The 15,468-nt window shown below is 37.9% G+C and overlaps 1 protein-coding gene across 3 annotated transcripts in view; it reads right to left on the bottom strand.

Moving 5' to 3' along the window:
- MAGI2 (membrane associated guanylate kinase, WW and PDZ domain containing 2) overlaps positions 1 to 15,468 on the bottom strand; it is a gene marked incomplete at both ends in the record, with an annotated part of 1,373,853 nt that overhangs the window by 451,514 nt on the left and 906,871 nt on the right. For all 3 annotated transcript variants that reach the window (XM_080936244.1, XM_080936243.1, XM_080936245.1), the window contains one exon: positions 10,598 to 10,813. In XM_080936244.1, the coding sequence (XP_080792370.1) occupies positions 10,598 to 10,813 (216 nt within the window). The remainder of the gene's footprint in view (positions 1 to 10,597; positions 10,814 to 15,468) is intronic.

Here is a 15,468-nt window from a genome sequence, read left to right on the forward strand (position 1 = left end):
ACTTACTTAACAAAGAATATTATCTAGGTAAGTAGGTACATAAAATTTATCAGGAGAGGTATTAGTTTTCTCAAATAAGGACACCATATCTGGTACAGCAGATGCAACTGGAGTCACCTCTTGATTGAATTTTCAGTAGTCAACTGTCATTCTCCACAATTGACCAGATAGGAAAGTAAAAGGGAGAGGTTGTAGTAACCACCATCTCTGCATCTTTCAAGTTCTTGAGAGTGACAATAATTTCTGTCATTTCTCCAGGAATGCACCTTTGTTTTTGATTCACTGTTTTTTCTGGCAAAGGTAAGTCTAAAGGCTTCCTTCCATTTAGCCTTTCCAACTGAAATCCTCATCCCATAGGTCAGGGAACCAGTGAGAATTCTGCCAACTTCTAAGTATATCTATGCTAATTATAAATATAGTAGGGGGATGAATGAGGAAGCAATGACAGGATGAGTTTTTAGACCCATTGGAACTACTGTGAGTCAGACTTCCGCTAAAACTCCATTAACCACCTGACTTCCATAAGTCCCTTCTACTTTAGCTGGAGGTCCATATTGATTCTTAGGGTCTACTGAAGTCAGGGTCACTTCAGATCCACTATCCAACAGACCTTGCTAAGCATGATTGTTTCCTTTCCTCCAGTACACCATTACCCTCATAAAAGGTCTTAGGTACTGCTGGGGGAAGAACTGGAAAAAGCTGAACAGTAAACCTGTCAGGTACTTCCAAGGTCCTCCTTCAGGAGAACCTAACTGTCCCTTTATTCAAGGGCTTCTGGTTCTGCAAACTGGCTCAAGTCTTTAAATTTAATCACTAGCTGAGAATTCCTTTTGTATGAGCTGTCCTATACATGGTGTGCAGGATGCAATACCACTTGGATCATAATATGATCTAGCACAGCTTCCATAGGTGTCAGTGGCAGATGGGAATGCTGTTTGTAATCTTTAGCCAGACTCTATAGGTGAGTCACAGAAGAGAGGAATTTTGGAGCAAGGCTCTACTATTATGGTTGTCTATTTTCCCATTGTGGGGCAGCTCTTGGCCTGCATGATCCAATGTAGCCCTTTTACATTTGTTTGAGAACTTTTTAGTTTATACATCTCAAATAAGTTATAGTAGGATATTACAAGATATTTGAATTGGTTTCTAGTTAGGGTGTGGCTCAACCAGTAGTATATATCTTTAGTCCTTCTGGTTGGAATACAGACACTTCTTTAGTACTCACTTTTTTTAAATTGAAAAGCTTTATTTTAAGAAACAAAGATAAATCTACATTTTTGCATAAAAGTATATGAATACATTTTTAAGGTTGTAATTAAGTATTTGTGGGTACATATACATACACATATGTATATATGTAACAATAATATAGGAAAAGAGGGTATTAGTTTGAGGGGATGGGAGAGAAACTGGGAGGGGTTGTAGGAAGGAAAGGTGGATGTGATACAAAATTCCCCAAAATGAAGGTAAAGTCAGCCTATAGAAGCAGCCATGTTTGAAAGTGATGTCTAATTGAGTGGCAGATAAAGTGGTGAATCACAGAAAGTTTTGACAAAATAGGATACACCCAAATCTCATGAGAAGAGAGAGAAAAGGGAAGCTACTTAAAGGAGATCCTGACAGTATAGAAGGAAGAGAGTGCAATAATACAGTAGAGATTGTAGAGAGCTGTGAAGTAGAGCTGAGAGAGAGAGGAGAATAGCAAAGGGAGGGAGAAGGAGGCAGTGTTACCAGTAGAGTTTCACAGAGACAGATTGAAGAGAGAACAAGCTAGACACAGGCAAAGACAGGGCGAGCAAGAAAACGAGGAGCCAGAAGATTAGAATTAGTTTAAGACCCAGCCAAACAACTCCGAGGCTGAAAGAAAAGCAAGATTGAATCAGTCAGACTGGAGAGGACTTTGAGCCAGGACAGCTGAGCTGAACAAATCAGCCAGAGCTCAGATAGAAGTGGGAATGGTGGTCTTACTCAGCAGCAAGTCTCAGGGACTAAAACAGTTCTGGGCCTAGATTAGGTTGTACGGAGGCTAGAAGCTTCCAGGACTAGGTCCTGGTTTGCAGACAGAGGTAGTAGACCTCTGAGACAATACTTATATCGGATGAAAAGAAGTTACTTTTATAGGAGGGTTCATATTTATTTCATCTCTGGAAACACTATGGTTGGTTAGGCAATATTGAAAGTTCACGTGAGTCATGCTGCCATACAATTCATGTTGTCTGTGCTGGCTGTTTTGGGCCAGGCCATTATGGATACTATTTTGTCTATGCTGCCTGTATATGTCTATACAACCAATTTGCTTTTGGTGATTCAGTTCTGTCACCTGGCCCCTGCTGTCTTTGGGTCCTATTAAACCTATGGAATTTAATTCATTCAACTGAGCAGTAGTCTCTCTCATCCCACGGTCTAGAACAAGAAAAAGAGTGACATCAAAGTTCTTCAGACTTGTTGGTGCCTCTCTCAGCATTTTGTCTTTTATAGGTTCAGCGAAGGGCAGGACTAGTGAGCCTTCCTGCTGTGGAAGGTTATTGCATACTGTAGCCACTCTAGCCTTGGACTTGACCTGAGCCTTAAAATTCCTTCCTCAACACTAAGCCAAGGGTTATCAGGCGTCTTTACGTTCTTTTTAGTAAGCCTACCTTTGGCAAATGCTTCATCCAACCATCCAAACAAACTTTAGACACCTTTTAAAATTTCTCGAATTTTCATATTAAACCTAGATAACCACTCAGTGAGCTCATGTCAATAAACTCAGCTTGATCTAGTTTTATTTCCTTTTTCTGTTGTTATCCCATACCCCCAAAATCCATTCCCACACACGATCCCCAGTTTTCTGTTGGAATGGATTAACAAGCTCATTAAACTCTTCAGTAGTGTAGCACATTTCCCCATGTACTACACTTTCTATTACTCCTCTAGGAGTCTGATTTGCCCTGAGTCTTGCTACAGTTCTAGAGGCACCCACTGGTAGACCCTGAGGGATACTAGTACTACTCTCTTGCCTCGAATCTTCTTCAGAGAAAGTCATTGCTAGCTTAGTAGATACTGAAGGATTAATTTCCTCGAAGGTAGAAAAGGCAATAAATATTAAGGGTGTCTGGATGGAAGTACAACTCCTGCTGAGGGCAGAGACAGTCTGAGAATCTGAGAGTTCAAAGTTCTCAGCTTCAATAGCATCCTCCCACACTTCCTCATCCTGTCACACATCCCCATTCTATACCAACTAACGCCTTTACTTTAAACCTGGACACCTTCCAAGTCTGGGACTTCCGTTTCCCCTGTAACTCAGCCAACCCTATAATGAAGGCTTCCATTTGATTTTACACAACCTGAGCTCTGTGGCTGCTGGAGAGGAGACTCTCTTCTAGGACACACGAAGGGTCCTTTAGATTGTTCACATACATCTGGAGCCTGTTAATTTCATCACAAAGTCTATTGTTAGTTCACTGTAATCTGAGATGCTAGAAGTTAGTTAAATTTTTTTTGGCAAGATTTAGTGAAATTATTTTAAGTGAGTAAAAATTTTTATTGGATATTCTCTGCATTTACATTTCAAATGTTATCCCCTTCCCCAATTCTATCCACCTCCCTCTCCCATTGCCTCCAAGAAGGTGCGCTAGTTAATTTTTTTCTCACAGTGTTCATTCTTTTTCTTTGTCAGTTTATCCAGAGATGCTAAAAGAAACTGACAAGCAGCATCATTTCCCTTGTTTTTCCACAAAGTGTTAAAAACGTTGATGTACAGAGACATAAAATCTGTTTCCTCTCACAACTGGAGAGTTGAGATAAACAAATGCATTTTCTCCCCTCATTTGTAGAATAATCCATATCAAGAGCTTTCTGTATTCTTTGAGCCCCCAGGAGAGGGTTCAATAACTGTAGGTGTTCCAAACTGGAAAGTCTACTTCAGATACTTTAAAAAATCCTCCTTATAAGTTTGTTGTTCTAGAACCATTTCTGGTACCAAAATCTAATTAGTCAGTATTCTCTAGAAGAAGAGTACTGTGAAATGAATCCCAGTCTATCCATCCAGATAGTGTCTATCTATCTATCTATCTATCTATCTATCTATCTATCTATCTATCTATCTATCTATCTATCTATCTATGTATCTGTCTATCTATCTATCTATCTATCTATCTATCTATCTATCTATCTATCTATCTATCTACCTGTCATCTATCATCTATCTATCTTCAGAAAGGGAATTTTCTAGAATGGCTTATTGGCTGTGGTAATCTAGTACCCCAACAATGACAGTCAACCAACAAAGATCCAAGAATACAGCAACTGATTAGTTCACAATGCTGGATGTCTCAGCTGGGTCTTCAGTATATATCAGAATCCTGAAGTAGGCTCTAATGCCAGGGAAAAAAGGGGCTTCCTAGGGAGAGTGAGGGCAAACAGGTCAGGAAAGAATTTTTTTCTTTCATGCCCTTTATATGGGCTGCCAGAGGAAGGTGTGCTCCAGATTAAAGCAAATCTTCCCACCTCAAAAGATCTGGATTGGAAGTAGGTCTTCCCACTTCGAAGGATTTAATTAGGAAACAAAAAAAAAAAATTCTCTTACAGGTGTCCCCAGCCATTTGGTTTCAGCTATTTCCAGATGCAGTCAAGTTGACAACCAAGAATAGCAAGAACCCTGACACATGACACATAAGTTTCATTATGTAAAGGTTCTGTGAAGCAAGGGGAAGTGCTAAGCCTGTTTAAACCAGAAAGAAGACTCTTGGCTCTATCTTTATTAAAACTAGCAGCCATATACATTTTCAAAATTTATTTTGCTCTACAGAAAAGCTCTGTGCTTTGTATTTCTATTGCTCTGTGGGAAGTTCATTAAATTCAATCTTTTTTTTTCCTTTTCCCCTTCTTACTCACTTTGTAAGTAAACATGGATGATGAATATTTTGAAATGAAATATGCTTCTAGTTTATTGGAAAAAAAGAACGACTTGGATTTTAGAAATTATTATTTAATATTTAGTAATTTCTAGAGAGAAGCAAACATTCTCCACAAGAAGCCACAGAGCCCAATTGCTAGGAATTGTGTTAGAGGACTTGGTAAAGTTTCAATCTTTAAAAGTGTCGAGCTGAGCATGTGCCCAGTATAGGATATGTTTAGGACAGAAAGTTACTAAAATACTTTTGCTGCTCAGTGGCTGCTGTATATGTTTACACTGAGCGTTACTGCTTAGAAGACTGTCATTGGTTGTTAATTTTGTCAGTCTATCCCAGTCCAAAATGAATTCTACCTACAGAAACAAGAGGTGTGGACAATCTCCTAAGTTTTAGTTCTTTAGGTAGTTTTAAGGAAACTAATGCAAGTCTAAAAAGACATATGGAAAAGTAGCATTATAAATAGTTGATAAACTGAGCCCCTCCCAATGTGCTTTCTGGTCAATATATGCAATAGAGTCAATTAAAGGGGGGAATATAATAATCTGGGGAGACTACACATTTTCCCTAAGGCCTCCATCTTTCTCCCCATTTATCTTGGACTCCACAGGCAGCTGCTGAGCTCTGAACTTGCTGTCACATCAGCACCTCTGAGGATCAAGACAACAGATTCAATAGGCACAGGTTCCCAGCTCTTCTTTTAGCAAAAAGGTTGGTTTTCTTTGTCACTATTGCATATTTCTTTGCTACAAGTCTCCCTGGAACTGATTTTTCTCACCACAATTTCTGGTTCTTTGTGGAACTGGTCATTGTAGTGGACACTGTAGGGTTTGAAGATGTCTTGACTTTCTTGAAATCCTAAACATTCTCATTTTAAAAATAACTTCATTATATTGATCCAAGGTTTTGTTTGCATTAAGTGGACTTTTTTCTTCAGGGCTGGATGCATGCATACTCAGGACTGGAACCCTACCTTACACGACAAGAGTTAATGCATCAGGAGTGACAGCTGAACAAGCAGCAGCTATGATAATAGTTGGTTTTTAATAAGAACACACAATAATTTAGGGCTTATCATATTTATATTATAGAGTACTATTTATAAGCTTTAATAACAGATCTTCTATTATGGTCACATGTACGGAAACATGGAGGAAACTGTTCAGATGTGAAGTATTCATGTAAAGCTCTCCTGGTTTCTATATAACTAGGTGACCAAAAGAACTCAGGATTATAGATTATTGTTTAACTTTCCGAAACTCCTAAAATATGAGGAATTATGGGTGCTATAATATTTGTTGATTGTATAAATTGTGAATATTTACCTGTTTGCCTTTTTGATGTGGGAAAATATGTACATACAACAACAACTTAACAGACAAAACCAAAAAGCAGTAAAAAAAAAAAAAAAAAAAAAAAAAAAAAAAGCTTCCTCGTTGCTGTTCTCTGTGCTGTAGGGGTCCAGGCAGTGAAGTTACTGTTTCTAATTTCTTAGGAACTTTTCTATGCACATTGATTTCTAATACCGAGCTACTGGCTTTTGATGTTTGAATGATTGAGAAATAGTTCTGATCCCTAAAAGAAGTGTTTTGAATTCTTCAAAATAAGAGATAATAGATCACTAATCCTTTGCCATTGTGGGGTGCATGGGCACACTTGGGTGGTTGTGTGTATGTGTGAATGTCTGTGTATGTATATATAAGGATTTGTGTGTGCATGTGAGTGTAATATGTTTATGTGAGTCTATATGTGTATTTGTGTGGGCTTGCATGTATGTATGAAAGAGTGTGTGTTATGTGAAGGTATGTATGTTATATAAGGGTGTGTGTGTGAGTGTATGAGAGAGGGGGGGAGGTGTATCTGTTATTAGAGAAACCAATACTTTAGAGTTGCTGACAAATGTTTCCCTTTATTTGAGGCCAGGATAGAAACACAAACTATAACATGTTAGAACAGCAGCAGTTTAATATCAATGGCTTAGTGTGTTTCTGAGTTTTAAAAAATCATGCATCAATTGAGGAAGTATAAACTCCTAATTGTGTAACAAAATGGTTTCTTATCATTTAAAAGCAAGTTATGTCTCATCTATTCAGGAGGCCAGTCAGGGAAATGTAAATTTCTTAAAAGGTAGAATTAATGCTTTAAAATTATCTGCATCAACATTTAAAGTCCATCATTTAAATATTGTACATAATACTAGAATATGGTAGAAATTATGAAAATAGAATATTCAAAGCATATGAGTGGAAAACGAAAGTGGAAAATCTCTGGAATATATATACTAAGTGGAAAGAATCACTAGAGAACATTAGTAGTGGAAATTACATTCCATTAACAGGGGAGGAGAGCTGTCTTAATTAATAAATTTATTCCAACTACAGTATTTCAGCTTCAATACTTTAATAAAGGTAGAACGGGATAATGGGAATAATAGTCCTCATGGCTGTGAAGTTGTGTGTGCTTTGTGATTTTCAAACTGTAATGAATCTTAAAGACATTAATCACACAGGAACAAGTCCCCTGAATTCTCAATAAACTTGGAGGTGATAATTAACACACATATTGGAAATATCCAAGAGCTATAGCAAGGTATGAAATAAGACAAATTTGCATTTGGAACACATCGAGAAGCTTGCTTTCAAAATTTGGGGGAAAACCAGGACAATATTATTTGAAACATGACTGCAACTCCTGATGTTTCAAAGGCTGTGAACCAGAGATGAGGGCTCTTTGTTCAGTCTTTGGTAATATGGAGGGCTGCTCTTTCAGGTGAAAATTGAATTGAGGTAAATATATTATATATATATATATATATATATATATATATATATATATATACACACATGAGGACAAGAAGAAAAGCAAGAGAAAGGCTGTGGGGCTGGTGCTTAGGCAAGCTTTATGTAGAGAAGCCCCTCTAGTGAGAGACAGGTCAGCACTCACCTAATAGGGTGTAGTTTGTATATGAGAGAGATTTGATGCATGAATGGAGAATGCAGAGGAGCCAGCAGAACACCAGAGTTGCTCATTCTAAACTGTTCACAAACCACCGGCATCTCTCTACTCGGGTGTTTACCTGTCTGCTTGTTTCTTGTCCTTACTGACTCTTGGAGTGACTACCAACTGCATCACTTCCTGCCCTCTCTCCTCACTCCCCTACCTTCCTGCTGACTAAGTCCAAACACACTTCACAGGAGCTGAGGAAAATTGCTGAAAACCCTGAATTCATGTGAGGGCCCAAAGAGAACTCATAAAGGCGTTGCTTTCTCATTGACTGAAAAGTGAGTTTGCATTGGTATAAAAGAATGCTTCTGAAGGCTGTCACAATTCCACGTGCTTACAGTGTGTGCATGCTCACTGCTGTGTGGGTCCGAACCAAGTTTGAAGTACCCCTCTTGTAGATTTGCAGTCACATCTGGATACCTAAGCACTTTATCTTAGGCAGTTTGAACTCCCACGTAATCTTTTAAAGAAAGAATGTCCTTTGTAAATGGAATTAGTTGGATATAGTCCTAGAATTACACCAGTTTTCCTCTCCTGACCCGGTCAGACAACAGGGAAAAAAAAAATCCAAGTGTAGCATTTGGGACCAAACCATAAAATTAAGTCATGTCAGGAAATCAAAACAAAAGGGAAAAAAACAGAGAAAGATCTGAGTGCATACACAAACCACAGCCTCTGTGAACTCACATAAAAATAAGCAAGGGAAAGGCACTGTGGCTGTTTCAGAGTGGGGCATTATTCACAGGAAAACAGCGAGATTCACTACGGAGGACATTATTCTTCTGAGACTGACAGGCTCTCATTCAGAGCACCAGGACTGATGGTGCATGTACGGCCAGCTTGCCAAGCAGTACAGCTCCGGGATGCAGGTCCCCAACGGTGAACTGAGATCATTGCTGAGGACACTCAGAGATCACATAAGGGACACTCTGTTTGCTCGCTGGGAGATGCAGTTCATCTGCACTAATTGCCGGCTTGGGAGACTGGAAAAGGCATCTCTGTGCTCACATACTGTATTCCCTTTGTTGGGAAGCTCTCATGGGCTGCTCCTCCAGGCATTGTGTGTGTGTGTGTGTGTGTGTGTGTGTGTGTGTGTGTGTATTAACAGTGTGCCTGAACTGCCTTTCAAATCCATGTGCATTTCTAATTCTCTGCACTGGACTTACTCAGAGGAAGCTAGCAGAGAACATTGAAACACTATAGCAGGTAACTTATGTGAGAGAAGAAGCCCAAGAAATCCAACTACTAAAGTTTATAGGAATTCACTTTTCTGAAGAAGCCAACCACTGAAAAGAATGGCATCTATATGTCTATTACCCATCTATTTATTTTGGTATTTTCAAAGTTTGGGTCATTTGTGCTTTCATCTTTAAGAATATGTGTTTTAAAATAGACTTTTGTGTGCTTTTCTTTCTTTTTAGAAAGACTGGAAGACAACACCAACCTGGCCCACATCTAGAGCCCTAGCACAAGGCAGTTGAGACTAGTGCCCTCCGAGTTTGAAGCTCTCCTGGGACTCACAGTGAGTTCCAGACCAGTCTGGAAAACATAGTGATATCCTTTCTCACAAAACAAGCAAATATGCCAAACAAGCAACAACAAAACAAAGAAACAATAACAGTATAGATTTAAATTTGGAAAATGCTGTTGTTAAAGACACTGAATAACATAAAACGAGAATGTAAAATTAGAGTCAAGGCAGTTTGCGTTTTGCTGTCTGTGGATGGTTGTTGCAACTGAATAAAACACCAAGACTAAGAACTTGAAGTATTTAAAGATAGATGCTGTAAAGACTGTTTTGGTTGTCAACTTGGTTGTATTAAGAAGGATTGAGGAGATGAATAAAGTAGAGCTCGGGATGTACCTCTGGATAAAATACAGTCCAAGTCTTGAAATTATATTCTGTAGGTCTATATAAACAATAAGCCTAACTTGGATGCTTACAAACTTTAACAGAACAAACTATTTTTTTTTCTTTGCAAATTTAGGATTTTGAAAAAATACTCTGAAATTAGAATAATTTGAATGTGGGGATTATATTTAAAGAGGTAAACATGTAGCTTGATGGCTTGATCCTTGCCTAGCATGTATGAGGGCTTGCTCATATATTCTGTGTACCTCAAAAAAAAAAAAAACAGTAACAAAAATATCATGTCTTTTCTATGTTATTTCACAATCTTCTCTTTGTAAACATAATTGTGCACACACACACACATGCACACACTCACTCACTCTGACTTATTCAGACTTAGAACAACAACTATATATTATTGAAGACTAGCAAATGGCTAAGTATGTAAATTGGCTGCTGATGAAGCAGACGTACCTGAGTTGAGGTCCCCAGCAGGGCCTGATGGCATTCACCTGCAGTCCCCATACTTGGTGTACCAGAGACAAACAAGTCTGGTGGGACTCTCTGACAAGTCACGCTAGCCAAATCACTCATCTCTAAATTAAGCAAAAGATCTTGTCTCAAAAAAATAAGGCGAGGAGCCCTACAGAAAATCATCAGTATAGATTTAGGATCTTCATATAGGCAAACATAGGCAATTGTATGTTTCACCAATGCACAGACATGCACACTCACACATATGCAGACACTCACACACATACCCGTGCACATACTATAAACAAACACAGGGAAATAAATCTTAAAAGACATAAAAATATAACATGAAGTTGCTTATCTTTTAAAGACTGACCTGGTGTCATGACTACGCCGTTTCCGTTGACCACAGGCCTTTCTTCCTCCTCCTCCTCCGGAGGCTCTATACTTGCTTTCTCCATGTTGGTCACTGACTTGTTTCTCTTCCGCTTCCCCTCAGCACTTGGAGTAGCTCCAGGAAGTATCTGGTCGGTTACATTTACTAATAGTGGTGCTGGTTCAGCTGGAGGCTTCGGGGTACCGTAGTAGTTGTCTAAAGCAGATAGCCAAAGAGTTGATGGTCAAATCTTTCTCCCACATGCATATGGTTTTTAAAAAATCAGAATTATATAAATCTGTTTTCTATTTATCAACCAGTTCACATGTTATACATATATAGCTTTATAAGCACATATTACATATCTTTATTTCCATTTTATTGGGCTTTAACGCATAAGATCAAAGCCCATGTTTATTCGCATCTTCCTGAATTACTGTCTTGAGGTTTCAAGTTAGAAGCTTTATGCCTTGTTTATGGATGGCATATAATTAGCTTCATATCATTTTAAAGCCAATTTCATACTAAGTCTTCAAATATAAGCTTTTTAGAAATGAATGTTAATCATTAAGAGTAAAGGTAATCTTTGGCTTTGTTCTTATTTTTAAATCCGACATCATTCTGCATGGGATGCTTTTTTTTTTTTTTTCCTTTTGAGGGTGACTCTGGCTATTGTCCTGCCAAGCTGCCTCCTTGCCAGGTCCATGGTTGCCTTAGCTGCAGAAAGTGTGTTGCTCTTCTCATTACCCTTGAGATTATCATTTCCCATTTCTCAAAGCTCCAGTATCCAAGCTGTAGGATAATTCTCCTTCCTCCTCAATCTGTGAGATTTCATTAAGAAACAAATCCTTATTTATTTTTGTTTGTGTGAAGCCCAGAACACACATATTTTAATGTGGTATTTAATATTCACAAATGTATACAACAACATGATTGAATCATATCTACGCCCAATTTTCACCTCTTAAAAATCATACTTATTTCTATAGTAAGAAGGTGGCATATAACAGGCATGTGTCAAGTGTCTGTTAGATAAATGCAATTATATATTTACTTTCGCATGTTCAAGACAAATTATTCTATTTAAACTGTTCAGGAATGTGATTGGCAAAGAACACAGGTGTTAATTTGAGAAATCATTTTCAAATTTTAGCTACAGTTTCACACACATGTTGATATGTGTAGTTAGCTGAGTAATTGTTACATTTGTACACTCAGTAATTAAAGTCTTTATTGGCATTGCCTGTGTACCCAAACATTCCCTTGTATGTTTGAGAAACTCTGATGGTTTTTATCTTACATGATGCTTAATAACCTGCTATGTAAGACCAAAATTTACAACAAATAGGTAAGCATTATAATGGAAAATAGACCAAATCCTGTAAGGAGCCAGACAAGAAAGGGAGTTCAGCCAGCTATCTTCAAAGGTTATTGAAATCATCTAGGAAAGTAGCCCACTGTGAAGAAACAGCTCTTAAAGTCAAAGACTTAGTGTCTAGATGAGTCTTTCTGAATAATGATAATTAAAGCTGATTACTTAACCCCAGTAAGATTTGATTCCTTTATGTATAGATAAAGAACAGCAGTAATTGGCATGATTACTTGTATTAGGCATGTAGACAACCAAAACCTATTCCACTTAAGTTAAAATGTGATGAGTGTGAGAGCCAGTTAAAACGTTATGAAATGGCTATTTGATCAAGAATGCTAAAATATTTAGAAAATAGGTAGAGACAATAAAGTCAGAAATCTAGGCAAGATTAAGTGTTGATAGTTTTTAAAGACAGGGCCTGAGGCTAGATTTTCTTTGCTACATAGGTATGCCTAGTGTCTCAACCTCCTGAGTGTTCCGCTTTCACTTGCAATATGCTGGGACTGCAGGCATGTGCTGTGTGCTCTGTGGTAGCTGGTTTCTTTGTTAAGTAGAGTCTGTACACGAATTGCCTCTGATGGAATGAAGTTCAAACTCTGCTCAGCCCCTTTGATTTGCCCAAATCCAGAGAACTCACCCAGCCATTGCCATTGGCTGAGCATCCCCACAGGGCTGCAAGTGAGTAGTGGCCATGGCAGACAAAATGCCTCTTCTACTTTGATTTCAGAAGAGTGATCTGGTGATGATTAAACTTGACTGTCAACTCAAACAGATTAAAAGTTGACTCACAGATTAGGGTACGGTGATTGGCAGATAGATGTCTGAAGGGACCCACCTGAATGTGAGTATTTCTGATAAGTAGGTAAACACAAGTGGGAGAAAGAAGGAGCCAGAAAGTACACACAGCCACAGGTTTGCTGAATGAGTTCCCATAGGGATGCTGCTGTCACATGTAGATGATATGCTTCAGATGATTAGGACATTCAATGTCCACCCCTCAGATTGTACCTAAGATTTCTGCTTGGAACTGAGATTCAAACTCCTTGTTATGAAGCTTTCAGTTTCTTGGACACATCAGGTATTAATTTTCCAGATCCTCAGCCCGTAGATTATGTAGCCTTTGCTTACATTAGCCAATCTAAAAATTCCTCTTTTTCATAATTATGTATATGTTCTACTGGTTCAATTCCTCTATGTCACTTGAATGTAAAGATGGAGATATTTCTTCAACCTATCTTCTCTTTGTACTCTGCATAGACAGTAAGGTCCTGGGGATGTCAGGGAAGCAGACAGAACAAATGCCTTGTCTACAAGTACTCTTCTGTGGATTTTTGTTAAGATAGAGATAGTGTATAAAGGGAAGAGCTTCATACATCGTAAAACTGCTTTGGTCTTAATAGTGATAAAGCCCCGGGATGGGAAGAACCGAGAGGATGTTGTAAAGAGCAACCATAACATTCATATTATTGTTCTTACTCATACATACTCAAGCAACTCAGAAGAAATGTTTACTTTGTTAGGTGGTTCTTCTGTGTGTGGGACTCTTTAAACAGAAGTCTGAGAAGATAATATACATAATGATAAGGATTAATGTTGATTTGCATAGGCAAATTACTTCTTAGTAAATTAAAAATAAATGCACAGACAGGCTAAAATATTAAATAATACATCTTGCTGAATGTATATTATTAAATAATTACATCTATGGGTATGGAATGACTGTAAATTATATAGTAACACTGTTTTGCTACAATTGGTCTTATGAAATTATATGAATGTTGAAATGCTAACAGAGGTCCGTTACAGATGTGGAACTGTAAAAATCATTAGGTAAGGCATTAAGATTATCATCATTAGAAAAATACCGGATTGCAAAAGGTAACAAAATAATCTGTACACTTACTACCCTAGAGGAATATAATTCATGGAGAAGAACATATACACCAAACCAGGAATTTTATTGTATTGCTTAAGAAATACCTAGACTTAGTGACAGATCAGCTGAACAGCTGTGGAGCAAAGCCACTGAGACGACTGTTTAATAAGTTCATACAAATCCAATACAATTTAAAAATGAGCCTTTGAGAAAACAAAGCACTATGTCTTTAGAAAAAAATTAAGCATAAATGGTTTTACAGATCGGTTCAGAATGATTCCACCAAGAATGAAGTGCCTTTATGCATATCACCAAGTATTAAGAGAACCTAAAATCCCAAAGCACACATAAACCCCTCAAATATGACATATGCCTAGTGACATAGTTCCTGGGAAAATAAATCTGATTTTGAGTCATGTGTTCCCTAAACCTGCCTCTTCTTTATATGCTTGAATTGATTTGGTTAAAATGATGAGTCATAGACACAACCATAAACAGAGCACGGTGGTGTGCCTTGGTTGTCACTGCCATCAGAAGGCGGAGGTGGAAGACTGCTCGAGCCAATGAGTTCAGGACCCATATGGGCAACATAAGATTTTGTCTTAAGAGAAACACATGTTTTAAAGCATACACAACCACCTTAACTATAATTCTTGGCAAGACCACTAGTACAATTTATGGAGCTGGACACTCTAGTAAACATTCCACCTATGAACTCTTGATTCAAATGTGCATCAGAATGACTTACCCATAGTGTGATTACAAAGATTAATGACAATATTTTTAATAACAAGGTAGCATGACTGTATCAGTGAAAACTCTGGAGGTCTGGTCAGTACTCTTGGCATCTATTTATCCTGAACTAAAGAGGCCCTAAGAAATAACGGATTACCTGTCTATTATGCACAGAGTAACCAGAATAGTTATACCTGTTTTATTTCAGAATTTTACCACTATTCAAAATACTTCATGTCCTTTGGCAGGAAAAATGTTGTGAAGCAATTTCCTTCAAAACCATAGTTGGTGAGCCGAGTATCTATTATGAAAGAGAAAGGCAACTTTGCTACCAAGTCATGCAGTGGGAATCATAGGTAATTTTTATTTCTTCTCTCACCTAAAATTAAGTGTGCATATACATTGGGAAAAGGATGTAGGGGAAACAAGCTATCTAGACGACTAATCAGTGACTGTCTTTATGAAGAATGCTCTCCACAGCAGCAATCTAAGTAGTCTTTAAAAGCAAAGTCCCCTAATTTGCTATGATCACAAAATGTTATGTAAAAGCATTCCCTTGAGCCTGCCCCACAAGAATATCTGTAAATTTGCATCGTCTTCTTTAATCATTGCCTGGAAAATAAACGTGACAATTGGGTAAGGAAACCAATTGATTTCTCATCTAAATATTTATATATCAATAGTGTTTTAGCCCATAAAACTGTGGGTATAAAAGAGTGAAATGAGGTAAAATGTGAATAAAAGGAACAGAATAGAAAAGTGTCAGTAATGTGTTGGTTTCATTAAACTATTTAAATGCCCATGAACACTTGGCAGTTTCAGCTCATTGGTTGCAAAAGCAGTAGGGCCGAAACAGTTTGTAACCTCAGCTGGCTTCCAGAACATTTT

Source organism: Micromys minutus (genome assembly GCF_963924665.1).
Source record: "Micromys minutus genome assembly, chromosome: 23".
Classification (NCBI taxonomy): Eukaryota; Metazoa; Chordata; class Mammalia; order Rodentia; family Muridae; genus Micromys; species Micromys minutus.